This window comes from Anastrepha ludens, chromosome 4 (genome assembly GCF_028408465.1).
Source record: "Anastrepha ludens isolate Willacy chromosome 4, idAnaLude1.1, whole genome shotgun sequence".
NCBI lineage: Eukaryota > Metazoa > Arthropoda > Insecta > Diptera > Tephritidae > Anastrepha > Anastrepha ludens.
The window spans coordinates 101,282,753-101,298,741 of record NC_071500.1 but is presented as its reverse complement, the minus strand read 5'-3'; the positions used below and the strand labels follow the sequence as shown (position 1 = coordinate 101,298,741).

General features: G+C 35.5%; 1 protein-coding gene across 14 annotated transcripts in view; it reads left to right on the top strand.

The window, feature by feature from the left end:
• The window catches only part of LOC128860394 (poly(rC)-binding protein 3), a 192,025-nt gene that overhangs the window by 143,547 nt on the left and 32,489 nt on the right, over positions 1-15,989 (top strand). For 10 of the 14 annotated variants that reach the window (XM_054097900.1, XM_054097903.1, XM_054097897.1 and 7 more), the window contains exon 9: positions 8,249-8,389. The exons of the other annotated variants lie outside the window; for them this stretch is intronic. In XM_054097900.1, the coding sequence (XP_053953875.1) occupies positions 8,249-8,389 (141 nt within the window). The remainder of the gene's footprint in view (positions 1-8,248; positions 8,390-15,989) is intronic. 14 annotated transcript variants of the gene reach the window in all.

Sequence of the window (15,989 nt, the reverse complement as noted above, 5' to 3'; positions counted from 1 at the left end):
GACGGTTTGGCCCATTGGCACGAACTCCTTATAGACAATTCCCTTAGAATCGTAAAAACGAATGAACATCGACTTGATTTGTGACTTCTCCAAACAGAATTTTTTGGGTGGTGGCTCGCCTGGGGCTTTCCATCCGCACTTTGACGCTTAGTTTCAGGTTCATGTTGGAAACACTACGTTTCATCACCAGTTACAATGTTGTAAATGAAGTTCTCGTCTTTTTTCGCCTCTTTGTTGAGGTCTTTCGAATGATGAATTTTGAGCAATTTTTAGAGCGGAATAAAACGTGCACAGACCTTTCGCAAGCCCAAATGATAAAATGTGATAAATCGATGTTTCGGAGATATTCAACTCCGATTCCATGATTTTCAACGATGATTTCGGTTCATTTTTCATAAATTTACGAACAATTCCGATGTAGTTTTCGGTGATTACTAATTTTGTGCGGCCCGTATGTGCATTATCAACTACCCGACTCACTCTTGATATGGAGATTGCAGGTATGCCTCGCTCAACCTATAAACTACGTGGTATACGTCGCCTTGTTACTTCAGTCAACACGAGATGGATTGATAGTCTGACAAGTGCCGCTACAAAAAGAATGAGGCCGGAATGAGACGTCAGGCGTTCAAAGGCGCTACTCAATCGGCCAAAGAAAAACGTCTCTACTGTTACTAGCTTTTTGATCATAGGCCACTGTCTCCTAGGTCGAAATGCTCTTATATTGAATGCACGACTATTGGAGAAGCTGCAAGAATGAGGAAGAGGGAGAGTCTGTCAGACATCTTCTTTGGCACATGGTCGCATTGCTTGCCAGTAGGTTTAGACACTTTGGCTCATCGTTCTTGAACGATACTGCTGATCTTAGGGATTTAAGTGTCAGCTAGATCAATGAGTTTGCACTTAAAACGAAGTGGTTTAACGAAAAGTAGCAGGTAAATTGGTAAATTATTGAGCCAATAATTGATGATCTTCTGAAAGATTATAAAAGATCTGAAGATCTCACAGCAATTGCCTGCTTTGTAATACCACTTATAATCCCACAATTATGAGCTGACAGTGACCTTGTGGTGGTAACAACATATCTCTTCAGGCTCAAATAGTTCGAAGGACGCTAAACTCGAGGCAGTCAACGCTAAACACATTTCATATTTTCTACAAGAGGCAGCTTGGCTTTTTAAAAGTATTTTCATGATCATCGTATACTCCAAGATCTTCAGTTATTTCGAGAGAAGTGCCGGTAATTCGATATCCCCTACAGGCTTATGCATTATTCTGAAATTAGCTATGAAAGGCTTCAAAGAACTTGGGCCTAAACAGTTCAAATAACAGTTTGTATTTATTGAATGTCCCTCTCCCGAATTTCTGTCATCATATGCTGATTACAGAGACTACTGCTCATGACAGGCAAGAGCCTCACATTGAAACATCATAAGCTCTACTGCTCCCTGCTCTCTTCATATACAATTCTCACTGAATAAAAGTGCTCGTGTTCCATTATTCTGGAATGAGCAGTAAGAACGACGATGAATACGACGACGTGCGTAATAGGGTTAAGGCGACTTACCTAATGGCAGTCGGACAAAAGCCTCTAAAACCATGTTCTTGTCATATAAATTTTCCACTTTATTGCACTGTATTCACTGTAACCAAGTACGCATATGAAGTATCTTGTGCCTGAAAGTTTTAACAACCCTTTTCTTTATATAATCCAGAACCGACTGTCGGGGTAAAGCTAGCTCAGAAGTAATTACATATCAAGAATGATAGCTTACAAAGTCTGGCCATCCGAAGCAAAATTGTGAGAGTAACTTCGGCTGCTGCGTCATCGATACTCGGCAGCAAAATTCTACTCGCTCGTCTCACACGTATAGTATTTACAAGGATGATAGATTAAGAGGGGTTTTTGTTGTTGTTGTAGCAGTAACTTTTCCCTGTCAATGTAGTGTAAATCACTGGTCGTCTTCGTCTAGTTCATCTAACTGTAGACCCAGAAAACTTGATGTTTCGACAGGTTGGGTCCAGAGGGAGAGGGATGTTAGATGAGTGGGTTTGATGGGGCATGTGAAAAGGTGGTTAGTGTTGTGCGGGGTGCCTTCACATGCCGGACATATGTTTCGTATGCTCGGAGTCAGAAATGACCGAGTTTAACTTTCTACAGTATCCAAAACATAATTGGGCCAAGTTTACGCGTGACTCTCGGGGAAGTTGAAGCTTTTCGTCTGCAATGGGTGGTCGTTGGATTCCGATGACAGCATTCGAAGGTCGGGAGCTTAAAAAAGTGGTAATGGTCTCCCGATGAATGTCGGGTAATTAGCCCTGTCTAGTGTACCGTACCCCACCCCCAACAGGGTTCGCTCTTTAACTATGGTGAAAAAGAAAATTGTGATAAAAGCTTCGGCTGCTTGGGAAATTCGGAGCCGAATTCTGCACAACCATTTAAGATGTATTCACACACAACGGCAAAAGATTGTTTATGAGGAGCTTTTTTTTATGGCAAAACTACACTCTCACCTTTGCCATTTCCTGCCGAGGGGCGACCGCTATTAAAAAAAAACTGTCTCACGTACGAATATTCGAACCTCCGTACTTCCAAATGGTAGTCACGCACCAACCCATTCGGCTACGGGGGCCGCGATAACCTACCATTTGGAATACCCAAAAACCAAATTTCAATCAATTGTCTGTCTTGCAGCTTCCGAATTCCAAGTGGCGGCCGAGTTTGAACAAGTTATCTAATAATTCGCGTCAATCATTTTTACTGTTGAATAATTTAACCCAAGAAATAGTCATGTAATGGAATAAAACTATCTTAGGTATACTGACAGGAGACAACCTGCTAGCGGCACGCACATACAAGATAAGAATTACAAACAGCGATAGCTGCAGATTTCGCCATGAACTGGAAGAGAGGGAAACGTTAGAACACCTTCTATGGTTTTGCCCTGCGTTCGCTAGAACCAGATTGAAATGCTTAGGAGCTCTACAATATGAGAAGTTAGAAGCCTCTCGGGCTTAGAGTTTCAGAGTTTACTTAGATTCGCAAAAGTAGCAGACGTATTACAAGATTTCTACTACAAAGAAACATAAGGGTCCAGCTCCATCTGGTAACACAAGAACCAACCAACAGGTCTATGTGTTGGCTGTCAGCCAGCCAATTCAACTTAACGTAACCGAACCTAATGGCAAAAAATTCTTGAGGCAGAAAAACGACAGAAGCCCGATAGGGCTGTGAACTAAAAAAAATTGTCAGCATTGCTTTTAATCCACACTCTACTCCCCTTATCACCCTTTATATCCATGCTCTTGCTGCTATTATTTTTTTCTCAGGCATATTTTGGTTACCCTAAACAACCCATTCAGTGTGTAGAAAATTTCAACCGCCCTCTTCTATTTTTCACTAATAATATCTTTAGACACTAATAACTAATCAAATTTGCTATGTATTTAATACAAAAACAATTGAAAAAAACAAAAATAAGCAAGAATATTTTTGATTACTTATACTTTTTTCTTTTTTGTATTTTGTTCAATATTTTCTGCACTTTCTCTTAGGATAAGTTCAACGTCGTTACACTTTGTCGCTTGTTCGTTCGTTCTCGCTCGCTCGCTAGTGTAAGAAAACAAAAAGCCTGTCTCACCAACATACATGACTGAAAAGAAAAGTTACAGAAAAGCGTCGAGTCAAATGTTAAAAAGGCTTTAGAGCTTTTACTTAATCCATAAAATATACGAAAATAAAATTTAAAGTTGAATATATTTTGAAATGCCACCGCAGAATATATGTGTATCAAGGATTGGTTGAGAGAGAATGCCAATAAGAAAATATTTCGCGTCAACTTAATTAGTTGGGTTCACTCTTGGTTCACTAAAAAGAAAAAACCGAAAAAGAAGGATATTCAACACTTGAAACGCTTCACTCTGCTCCGCTCTGCTCTCGTTCGTCTACTTAGTTCGGGGTCCACAGGGAAACTTGAATACTGATTTAATAAACAGAAAACTGATCTGAAAACTACTGATACATTGAAGAACTGCTTCTTCGTTAGCTAGCAGGAGGGCTCGTGTGCAGTTGGAAAGTATGTGTACTTTGTTTACTACTACAACTTCCCCACTCACTACTTGTTTTATTGTTTTGTACCTCAATTACACCTTTTCTCAAATTGAAATAAATCAACTTTAAACGAAATTACCACTTTTGCGCAAAAATGTTAAAAGTAAACCACCAAATCACGAACCGTTTACATTCTAAAAAAAAAAACAAAATTTTTATATTTATATAAAATTAAATACCTCCACCAATCCAGCCCACAGCCTGCCTATAAAGGTGCCTATAGTTTTTTGTTAGTAAGTTGCTCATTGCTCCACCAAGAAGACGCAGTGCCTTCATGAGATCCCTTTAATATCCTCAAACAAAAAACAAATATATATATATATACATATATAAATATAAATACATATGCGTATCATATATTCGAACGGTGCTCCCATGTTTACTGTGCGTTGATTTTGTTAAATGTCAACTATACTTAGTACCTGAAACCTTAATGAAAATTAAAAAAAAAATAATAATAATAATTATAACATCTTTAGCCACATCTTACTTTATCACCAAAATATAGTTAACTTTAAATATGCATTAATAAATACAAATAAAATATTGTTATGCAATATTTGCCTGCCCGAGCCCTCACTCGCAATCTTCTCAAATATTATAAATTAACCATTTTTTTCTTTTGAAACCATCTATAGCCATACAAATTCTTTACAATATTTTCAACATGCCTTTATCGTATTAAAAGTTTCAAAACAACAAAACCAATGAATTCCCGTACTAGTATTTTAAACGCAGTTCCCACTTTATGTACATACATACACTCACACCACCACTAGAAATTTGACAAAACAGCAAGCACACACACCACACGCAAATCCCGAAGGAAATTTTATTCCAGTCGCCCTTGACATAACTACTTACACATACACTCACGCCAATCCCGAAGGAAATTTTTTTCCAGTCGTCCTGGACATAACTATGTACTTACACATACTGCATACATACATACATAAAGTGACATATTTTTTAACAGTCTCTCACTTGTGGTGTATTCCGGTAGTCATCCTTGTACTGTTCTCTTACTCATGACTATCCTCTTTGGGTCGCTTACCGCAATCATAACCTCTGTTAGGTTCGTTTGTATCTCTTGCGTCAACCCTATATACCAATCGATTTCTTTCCCACATTGTGTCCCTTACATTAATGCCTCGGTGGTTCGCTTTTGGTCGTTCGCTCTGAATCATATTGTATTGCTCCTCCCGAATATTTGGTAAGTCCTTCTGTGCCGCCAGGGCTTGGTTCTTGTACGCACCACCAAGCAACAAAAACAAAAACCTGTAGTAAGGTAGTATTCTAAAAATTCCCGTTTCATCTCTAAAAAACCCCACATAGGCTTTAATGTCAATACACTAAAAATTTCGTTTCAGTTACGAAAATTTACTTTCGGCATTAATACTTTATTAAACCATATTAAAAAATTGCCTTCGCCGCATCAGACAAAAACTTTTGCCACGTTGTAAATTCCCAAATGTCCTACCTCGTATGATAAATTTAAAAAATTTCCCTTCATTTACTTACATACGTGATATTTCTTTTTTTGAAATTTAAAGAATTCCATAGAATCACCTATATACCCAAAGTAGCTTTTTCCTTTCTCGCGTAAACTATAATACTTCCTTTTTATTGCAGAAAATTTCCCTATATTCATCTGCAATAAGAATTGCCATCTATATTTATGGCAATATCAAACTATTGCCTTATATGGATTCAGCCGTGAACTGAAAAAAATTTCCCTATATTTTGTAAACATAATATACAATATTTGTACTTTTTACTACTAACAAGCGCCTATAATAAATAAATTTCCACACATCTCGCTTTAATTTGTTTACTAAAAAATTCCCAATATTCCTCTGCAAAAAAATTCTTATTCTATGTCTAATATCGACACATATTTTCTAATTTGCTTGGATTCAGTCAAAAAAGATCATTAAGCATTTCCCATTATTTGTGTCGTCATACAATTTCCCCATATTTTATGAATATAACATATTTCTCCTAACTAATATAGCTTTCAACTGCTAACAAGCGTTTATAAAATTCGCAATTTTGCGATCATCGCACCTCTTTTTTTATTGCTGCAAACTTCCCAATATTTTGTAACTGCAAAAATAATTTCCTAATCTATGTAGGTATCGAATTACATATATGTTTTCCGATTTACAACAGTCAAATTCAGCCAGTCGAAAAGCAGCATTTGCCGTTATTTATGGCGTCATAAAAATCCCTATATTTTTTCAATATAAAAGATTTTTAACTAACTTTACACTTCTAAAACTCGATTTTGCTGCTTAAAGTCAGTCCTCTCTATTTGAAAGAGCATTTCGAAGAAAATTCCCATTTTTACCCCAACTTAAACTACGATGAAGGGCAAGATAAATTTTACAATTTAAAATATTTTTTTTTCTTTTTCGGCGGAAATTTTCATTCGACTTTATGCTTTTCAGTATAGATGAAACGAGTTGCCTTTCCCTAAAAGTCTTATGACCAACATATTGCGCTACCATTGTTTTGAAATCACCATTATTAATTCGCAATAAAAAGAATTGGCGAAAGTTAGCGCGTTACTTTTCCATATCTACTTCTTAGTGTTATTTTTACGTTTAATCGGACAAATTCTGTTGACATTTCCTCATTAAAAATTTCCCTTTTTGATTTCGAATAATCCTACCTAATAGTGTTATTAGCATTTTACGCCCAATAGGTCACTTGTCGATTTCTAACTCTTTTAAAAACACATTTCCCTCTACTACACTCTTGTTCTAGAGCCCAGAAAGCCTGTTAGAAGAAAAAGCGGCTCTAATCATTCGTACAGTTTTCTGCCTCCACAAAAATACCCCAACATATTTGCCTCCTTTACTGAGCCTAAGAATTTACCACTATTTTTTGCAAAGCGATAATTCTACAAAAATCTCACATTGAATTTCCCGCTTATACTGAATCTGAACATTTACTAAACATTTTTTTGATGAATACTCTCTGGATCTAACAAATGTGCTTGTGTGAAGTCGTTACCATTTTCAACTGCTGTTATTTACAACCAACCACAAATGAAATTCCTAAAATTTAATGCAGTATGTCGACTTTTCATTTACACTCCCGAATCGCTGTACATTTATACTGTCTCAAAACTTAAGCTGAAGAAAACCGCATATTCTAAAGCTTTGTTACAAAATTTCCCACTATTTTCTAATTAGAATACAATTCTCTAAAGACTCCAAACTATTGTATTGTATAATTGTTCGTTTGCATACCTGGGTAGTTTCTCTCACATTGAAAACCAACCAACCGGCCATCAACTCCCTCACCAATCCTGATTATCACATTCTTTCTGTGGTGGAAGATTTCCCAGTAATAGCCTATTAAAGTAAACGAGACAATCTCCTGCACTATAACTAGGAAAATTGTATAATTTCCTCCGACCTTTATCTGTTACATTGAAACTGTTTTCTTTCTAATGATAGCTTGGAAAAAATCCCGGTATTTTACAGCCTCTCACCTACTCCACATACCAGTATGTTGTGGGAGATTTTTATTATTAAAACACGAATATACGTACTCGTATCATTTCCACGGTTAACTTAGAGCATTTATTTTAATTTTAGTTACCCGACTTAAGTAAATATATAATTTTTTTTTAATAATTTCCCTTACGTTAAACTGTCGTACCTTCTTCTAATCTTTTTTTATGTTTAATTTGTTTACCCTTTCTCACAATTGTGAGCCCCGTCCACCCCTTAGATAGTCAAAAAAAAAAAATCGAAAAACAAAACTATTTTAAAAAAACTATGTGTCTTTATACTGGCAAACAATCTCTTTTAATTACAACACATATTTTCTTTATATTCTTTTCTTATTGTTGTAATTCGTGCAAAAACCAAATCGAAAATCGTTTAACTCACCAACAACAACAACAAATGTAATTACTTCTGCTACTACTACTCGTTACTACTCACCACCACTACCACCAACTACTACTACTACTACTACTACTACTACCAACGTCAAAATTCGTCTACTGCCGCAACTGCGTTGCCACACCTCGTCTTTCTGCATATTGGCAATGAATATCAAACGAACAAAAAATACCATTTATGCACCAAAAACACCAAAAAAAAAAAACACGAATAATAGACATGCCCAGTATTTCCACTGGCATTGGCCACCGGTGGCCTACACGCTGGTATCTCAGGTTTGACGGATCCTCTCTTGAAAGGGGCACATTTACAAGGAGCGGTGCCGGCAGCCCACCATCACTTACAACATATACCCGATGTGAGTTTCATTTGTATACAACAACAGCACCAGTCCAAAAAGCCAAGCGAGGCAAGAAACAGAAAAAAAAATAAAAAATTCTAAAAAAGACAGAAAATTTACGGAAGCTATGCTGTATTTGTTATGGTTAAAATTTTATGAAATTATTTCGAAAATGAAAATACCCTCCGCTATACAGGTATTTTATGCGCACCCCTCATTTTCCTCCCTCACACCCAACTCTAGTAACTTACTTATGGTCGTTACTTAAACGGTGAATATCCACAAGAAAGTGTGTATGCCCTCTCACACCCGACCCCCAGACCCCGTACCCCCGTATCCGCATAGTTAGTTGTTTTTCCGTAGTTGCCAAACAAATTGACCCCGACTCCAGCAAAAACGTATTTGGAGAAACATTAAAACTTTCACTCTTGCTTAATGCTTTATCCCCCCCTTTTCTCCCCGCCCGTTGCCATGAGGTTTGTAACAAAATGTTGGTGTTATTTTCACTTGTTTTGTGTTTTGCATTGCATACCCCTTCCTGGAATGGAGTTATGGACTTGTGTTATGTTGAGCATTTAGTTTATAGTTAAAGCTACGTAATTAGAATATGAACATTTATGCGCTAAATATTTACGAATAAACTGAGAAAGCATTGAAATTGTAATATGTACATATATACATTAAGGTGGAGCGATAGCATATGGTCTTTTATTTTTATTTTTTTATTGTAATGGCATAGCAATAAATGCTGCCCTTATAAGAGTTAATAAAATTCACAAAATTTTACCCTTTGGATAACGTTTTGAGGGCCCAAGGAAAAATAAATGAAATTTTACACAGCTGAATAAATTTCTTACAACAAACATTTCAGGTTTTATGTTTATATTTTATGCTATTTAACTGTAATACTGAAGTAAAATAATAATAATAATAATAATTTAAATAATAAATAATATAAATCATCAAATCTTATCATCCACAATGCAAATTCGTCACTGAAAGTCATTTGATGTCACCAAAAACTTCCTAAACGGTACCTTTTTTATGTCATCATCTCTGGTATTTGTCAAGTAGACAAATGTAATTTGACACGTGGGAACACCGCGCTAAAATTATTCAAATTAAGTATTATGAAAATGGTCGATCTTTAGGAGCAACGTATTGCAAAATTCGTGATTTTTTTGGTGGAAATAATCGTCCGAATTTGTCGATAATTCAAAGGTTTGTGAAAAAATTTAAAGAAACTGGTTATATGTCAAGGATAGAAAAAGGACTGACAAACCAAAAACTGGACGCTCTGTTGAAAATTTTTCTGCTGCTGCTCTAGCACAAAGTGTTGCTGAATCGCCTTCAACATCGATAACTCGACGTTCTCAACAAACACTTAGGCATTCACATATAATTTTGAAGAGCCATATTTTGAATAGAAATAATGAAACCTGAAATAATTTATTTTTTCCTCCATTTCTTTTATTTTAAATCAACATCCAGGCGATTATTTATATCAGTAACAATGTAGCATTATAAGTTACTTTGGCGGATATGAAAACGCTTGGAAATCAATTTTAGCACTAACAGCAACAAAAAGTGTATAAATAGTAAATAATTTTGGGAAGTGAAAATCAAAAGATTGCGTTTTTTAAAATTAATGGTGTCGGAGCACTTCCTAGTATACGATGAAGCAACTTTGTTTTTCTTACTTCCAACTTTCTATAGGTTTGCCAAAAGCGATTTCAAGAAAATTTGCACTCCACCCCTATATACAACGTGGCGTATACCTATGAAATGAGAATTTTTCTTTCGATTTCAAAAGTTTATTAATAAAAAATGTTTATAAATTTAATCTTCAAACTAATAGCCATCGCTAGCGACACATTTTTCCCATCTCTCAGGCAATTTGTGGATACCGCGCCAAAAAAATTGGCCGTCTTTGGCCGGAAACCAATTTCGAACCATTTTTTGGCTTCCTCGTGAGAATTGATGCGCTGCTCGGAAAGTGCGTGGCCCATCGATGCAAACAAATGATAATCGGAAGACGCCAAGTCTGGTGAGTAAGCCGCATGCACCAGCGGTTCCCAATCGTACGTCTCCATCAATTTCCGGGTCGCTCTTGTTCGATGTGGCGGTGCATTGTCATTAAGAAAAATTACTTTGTGACGCCGATCGGCAAATTCTGGGCGTTTTCGGTGTATAGCGCTGTTCAAATCGGTCAATTGTCGTTGGTAGCGAGCACCGTCAACTGTTTCACCTGGATTTAATATCTCGTCCCAAATTGTACCACGCTGATCCCAGAAAACAAACAGCATTGCCTCGAGGCCGAAGCGATTTGGTTTGGCCGTTGTTTTTGCCTTGTGGCCGGGCGGACCATACGATCATTTACGCTTGGCATTGGAGAAATACACCCATTTTTCATCACCCGTAGCGATTCAATGCAAACAAGACTTCCTTTTGAACCGGGAGAAGCGTTTTTCTTCAATTGATAACAGAAAATCAACGATATCGGCAAATCGTAATTTGAAGGCATGAAATTCGACATTCTTAAGAGCGACAAAAATGCATTGTTGTTTGAAACATAACAAACAATAAACTGAACAGATGACAGACGAAAAAAACAAGACATTTGGCAAGGTTTAAAAATACTCCTAGCGACATCTATGGACTAATAGCTGAAAGTCTCACTTCATAGGTATATACCTGGTATAATTTGTGCAAAAGTTGCTGTACATCAATCATATTTGACAATTGTGAGCTGCACTATACTAGATATACTTTACCAACAGACGGACAAAGCAGGAGCGCATAAAGTTCTAAATTAATATTAATTAATATCGTTTCAGTACCTATTTTGCTCAGCCTATTAGCGTTGAGTTAATGTTCATAACTAATAAGCTGAAGTATAACTTTTAAACGCTTCTTACCACTGGCATCCGAGAACGTAGACAAATTTTAATTTTTATTTATTTTTAAAAATAATAGATTTCATAAAAAGAATTTTTTATTTACAAAATATCTAAAACAATTTGTGTTAAAGAATGGAAAATATATTATTTGTAAAAAAAAATATTAAAAGGTAAAAATTACAAAGTAATGATAAATATAATGGGATTTTCTACAACCCATTTCTCCATTTAATATAAGCCACCCCCAAACTAATGTCGCAAAATATCTCGGCATGCATCTTGATAACAAAATCACATGTTTTCACCAAACGGAAGTCTCTAGGAATAAAACTTAGATACCTAAATTGGTTACTACTTCGAAATTCCCATGTTTCTCACGAAAGTAAGCTCTCACTTTACTCAACTATCTTGAAGCCGATATGGACATATGGCATTCAACTTTGGGGCACTGCAGCTGAGTCCAACATTGAAATACTCAAAGATTCCAGTGGAAAGCCCTCAGAATGATCTTAAACGCCACTTATTATATCACAAATGCATAAATTCATTGTGATCTCAAAGTAACCACAATAATTGAAGAAATAAGAAAATATGCCACGTCACACAACACAGGACCACAAACGTACTCAAATCCTTTTGTCAGAGGAATAAATGCAAATCTCGGAACCTTCACCAGATTCAAGAGAAATTCTACAAAATACCTCATATATTAATAAATTAGTCCAAATTATTATTTATCATAAAATAGTGAATGGATGCACCATTGGGCCTATTCTATACTTGTATTTGTTTTCTCTTAAATGAATTAAATAGCTTTTAGTAAAAAGATTGATTAATGTTTAAAAAACAGATAGCAATAAAAAAAAATCTCCGCTAAATTGATTCGAGACTGAATTTAGTAAGAAAACGTTTAACCTGATACCGCAAACTACGAAGCACAAAGCGTACTGCTAGCTTTTTACACTGAAACTATTCTGGTGACATATTAAATTATAAGAAATTTTGCTTTGTTTTCTTAAAAAATAATCTGAAACACCTAAGCATAGTGCCTTCATGTCGTTTGCTTCTGAATTAAACTGGCTTCAAAACTGCATTCCCAAAACTTACTACTTTTTAGTGGCAGCTATGTGCAGTTAAAGTTGAAAATCATGCCAAACCTATTCGCTGATCAAGTTTATTTAAAAGCAAGATTGTAATACGAGGGTGGGATAAAAAGTAATCGGTCTGGGAAAGAAAATACATGTGTGGTATAAACTAAATACAATTTTAGGACCTGCTAAAAGCGAAGAAATGTGCAGTTGCAGTTTAGCGAAGCTCAAAATCAATCAATTGATGAAAATAAGCCAAAAGCCGCCTGTTTATTTTTATTTTTTATATAATAAGTCGTGGTATTTAATTTTCCCATGACAGCTGGTGACTCGGGTGATGCCCGTTCGAAGATGGTTTCTTTACAAATTTATCTGTATCTAACCCTCGGTAGATCGATGAAACTAACTATCAAAATGCATCGTGCGATATTGATGGAAAATCGTTACAATCTGAATTCAAGGCCTCAAACGAATCCTCCTGCTTTATAAGCGTAGCCCGGGCTTGAAGTTGTGAATCGCACATCTAAGTATATACAGTGTACTCTCTCCAAACGGACATCTCTCTTCAGCGGACAGCTACCACAAACGGACACTTTTTCAGTGCATACCACAAATGCTTAAGAATTTTTAAAATTTGTTTTCTCTTAAGCAGAGAAGCCTCCCATAACATATTATTAAGTTTTTTTACAATTTTCTCATAAGCGGACACCTCCTATAAACGGACTCTTATTTCAGTACATACCACAAATCCTTAAGAATTAAAAAAAAAAATCTCTTGAGCGGATACCTCCCTTAAACTGACAAATTTTTAATTCTCTTATTTGTCCGCTTAAGAGAGAGTACACTGTACAAACATAGTTCACTTTAAAGAAAACTCTTTTGCTCCATTGCCTCAAGTCAGTGAGTACCTGTAAGCAAATGTTACTCATACGCCACGTAGTTTGTTCCCTTATATCATACATGTGCTTCGGCGAAATATTAATTGCTAATAAAAATTTGTATCATTCAATCAAAATGGGCATATTGAGCGTCAACCTAGCATTTCTTCTACAGAATTGCTAAAAAAATATTTTTTTCTTTTTCACTTTATTACTAAAATTTTTTCGGTAATTAGGATGCGTTATTACAATTTCAATGCATATTTTTTCTCGATTAAAACTTAAAATCGAACATAAGTGATGTTAATGATTCATCTAAAAAGCGTAAATTATCATATTTTCTCTCAAATTATTAATCCTCAATTTCCCTGCATTACTGCACTCTTTACCCCTTTAATTGCTCTGTATATTAGATTTAGTACTTTGTTGTTTGTATACTATCTACATATCTACGTTTCTATAGTATGTGTATATACATTCCACTTTAATTGTATGCGCATTTCTTGTTCTTTATTGTTGTTCTTGTTGTAACGTCCCTTGGAATGTGCCCAGTCCCCATTAGTTACCCTCGTATTGTACTTAGTCGTAATCCAAATTATTAATGTGCTATGAACTACTCTAGCCACAAGCCCCTTGCATACACACATACATACATACATTCAGACATATTTACTACTTGTTCTCTTTATGACCGCTATCTACTACATACATATATACATATTTGTCAACTTTTCCAGAGCGTAAAGACAATATTTCGCTCTTCTTCACTGTCACTATCAACTCTACAAAATGTAAAATTATACATAGCGCATGTTTTTGTTACTTTGTTTTTTTTTTGTATTTTTTTTTTAATTTTTGTTTTTTTTATATATTCTTTTAGTTCTGATTTAGAGCTGTATAATAGTTGGACGTTCTGATTACTACTAAACTCTTCGGCTTAGGCAAAGTTAGGATATTTTATTTGTGCCTAATAGAATTAAGGCATCCCAAGATTGAAGATTCTTTAGGCAAGTGGTTTAAATTGATTAGGCAAACTTACAAAATTTAATTAGTTTGCAGAAGCAGAGGCGGGTAGCCTACAATTTTTAAGAAATATTTTTAAATGTCATAAAAGTATCTCAAACTATAACACTTTCCCTATTGGGGACTGCAAACTATAATACTTTTACTATTGGGGGCTGCTTTATGCAAACTATAGGATATATTTGATTAGTTGGCTTGCTTAGGTTACGTTAATCAAATAGATTACTGCCAGGGTAGTTGATTAGCCTGTTGCTACCAGTCCTAAGTAGTGGGGCTGCGCATTTGTCGCTGCACAGGAACAACATCTTCTGCTGCCTAAAGCGTGATCTGAACAAGGAAAAAAATATCTATAGGATATAGGGTATATGTATCTAAGTCTTAAATATCAGGTTGTTGTTATTGTAGGTCTATATATCGGGTGTTTTCTTAAAACTTGAAGGCTTAAAATATTAATACATAACAGAAGTATGGTTGGAACAGAAGTGTGGTTTTTTGATTGCTATCTTGTAGATAGCATATGTTCGCCGCGGCTACGAGTTACATGGTCCATTCGATCGGTACTAATATAGTTTTGACCGCTTTTCCCAATAACCTTACTGCACAGAAATGTAAACACAGTTTGCCATTCTCCGCTGTCAAATCATAGTTATCGATAACTATCGCTAATTCTCATACAGCTAAAACAAAACACCCGATACATATATATTAACTTAGGAAAACGAGGAAGGACCTAATAGACCATCTTTCATTACTACATTTTTAAACTGATTTTAGAGTCGAAGGTGCAACTTTATTATCATCTTCCACAAGTTTGAAGTCAGCCAGTCGCAGCGCTGCGGCGCAGTCTTGTTATTGAAAAAACAAATAATTATGGCATATAAAAGTACTTTTATTTTGTAAGTTAACAGAATAGTTAAACTAATTTATTCAACTTTTTTATTACATATTCGATGTAAATGCCAAATACAGCAGGAAAACAATCAGTAGCAAAAATTAGTTTTGAGTCAAAAAACAAAAAAACATAGAGAAGTAGATCTAGTTTAGTTCCGCATCGTTCTCAGCACAAAAATAACACGCAAAAATGGCAGTGAGCATTGAAAACTAATTTTCACTGCTCCATGTGCCCTTCCTGTATATTAATAACTTCTCTTTCTCCAACTTCTTAATGTAATTTAAAACACATTGACACTAGAACAGTTCTACTATGTATTTCTTTCCATAATACACTGCTCCGTTATCTCACTATGTCACAGTGCAGCTTATTACGTACGTAGTAGCTGTACTAGTTTCTATAATTTAAAGTTAACATCCAAATGTTAAAGTAAACATTGAAATGTTAACGTTAATAATACCGCGTAACACACATTCTGTCCTATGAACGAATTATATTATATATTACTTTTTCGGAAAGGGGATAAAAAATAAAAATACACGTGTATCGGCGATTTTCATGTACACGTCACAATTTTTTTTTTTTTTTGTATTTTATAACTTTAAACGAGCAATTCTTGTATGCATATCTGTATAGCCACACGATCTCAGGATTAGCTTAACGGATTTGAATGAAATTGGGCACACAGATAGTGTATCACATTTCTAAACTTTTCACCTAGGTGTTGCCACTGACAATGTTTCACAGGGTTGCCAACAGTTCGAAATTAAAAAAAAAATTCCATGAGATATGCCGATGTGGGTATCAAAAGAAAGGTATTTCACTCCGCATTACAAT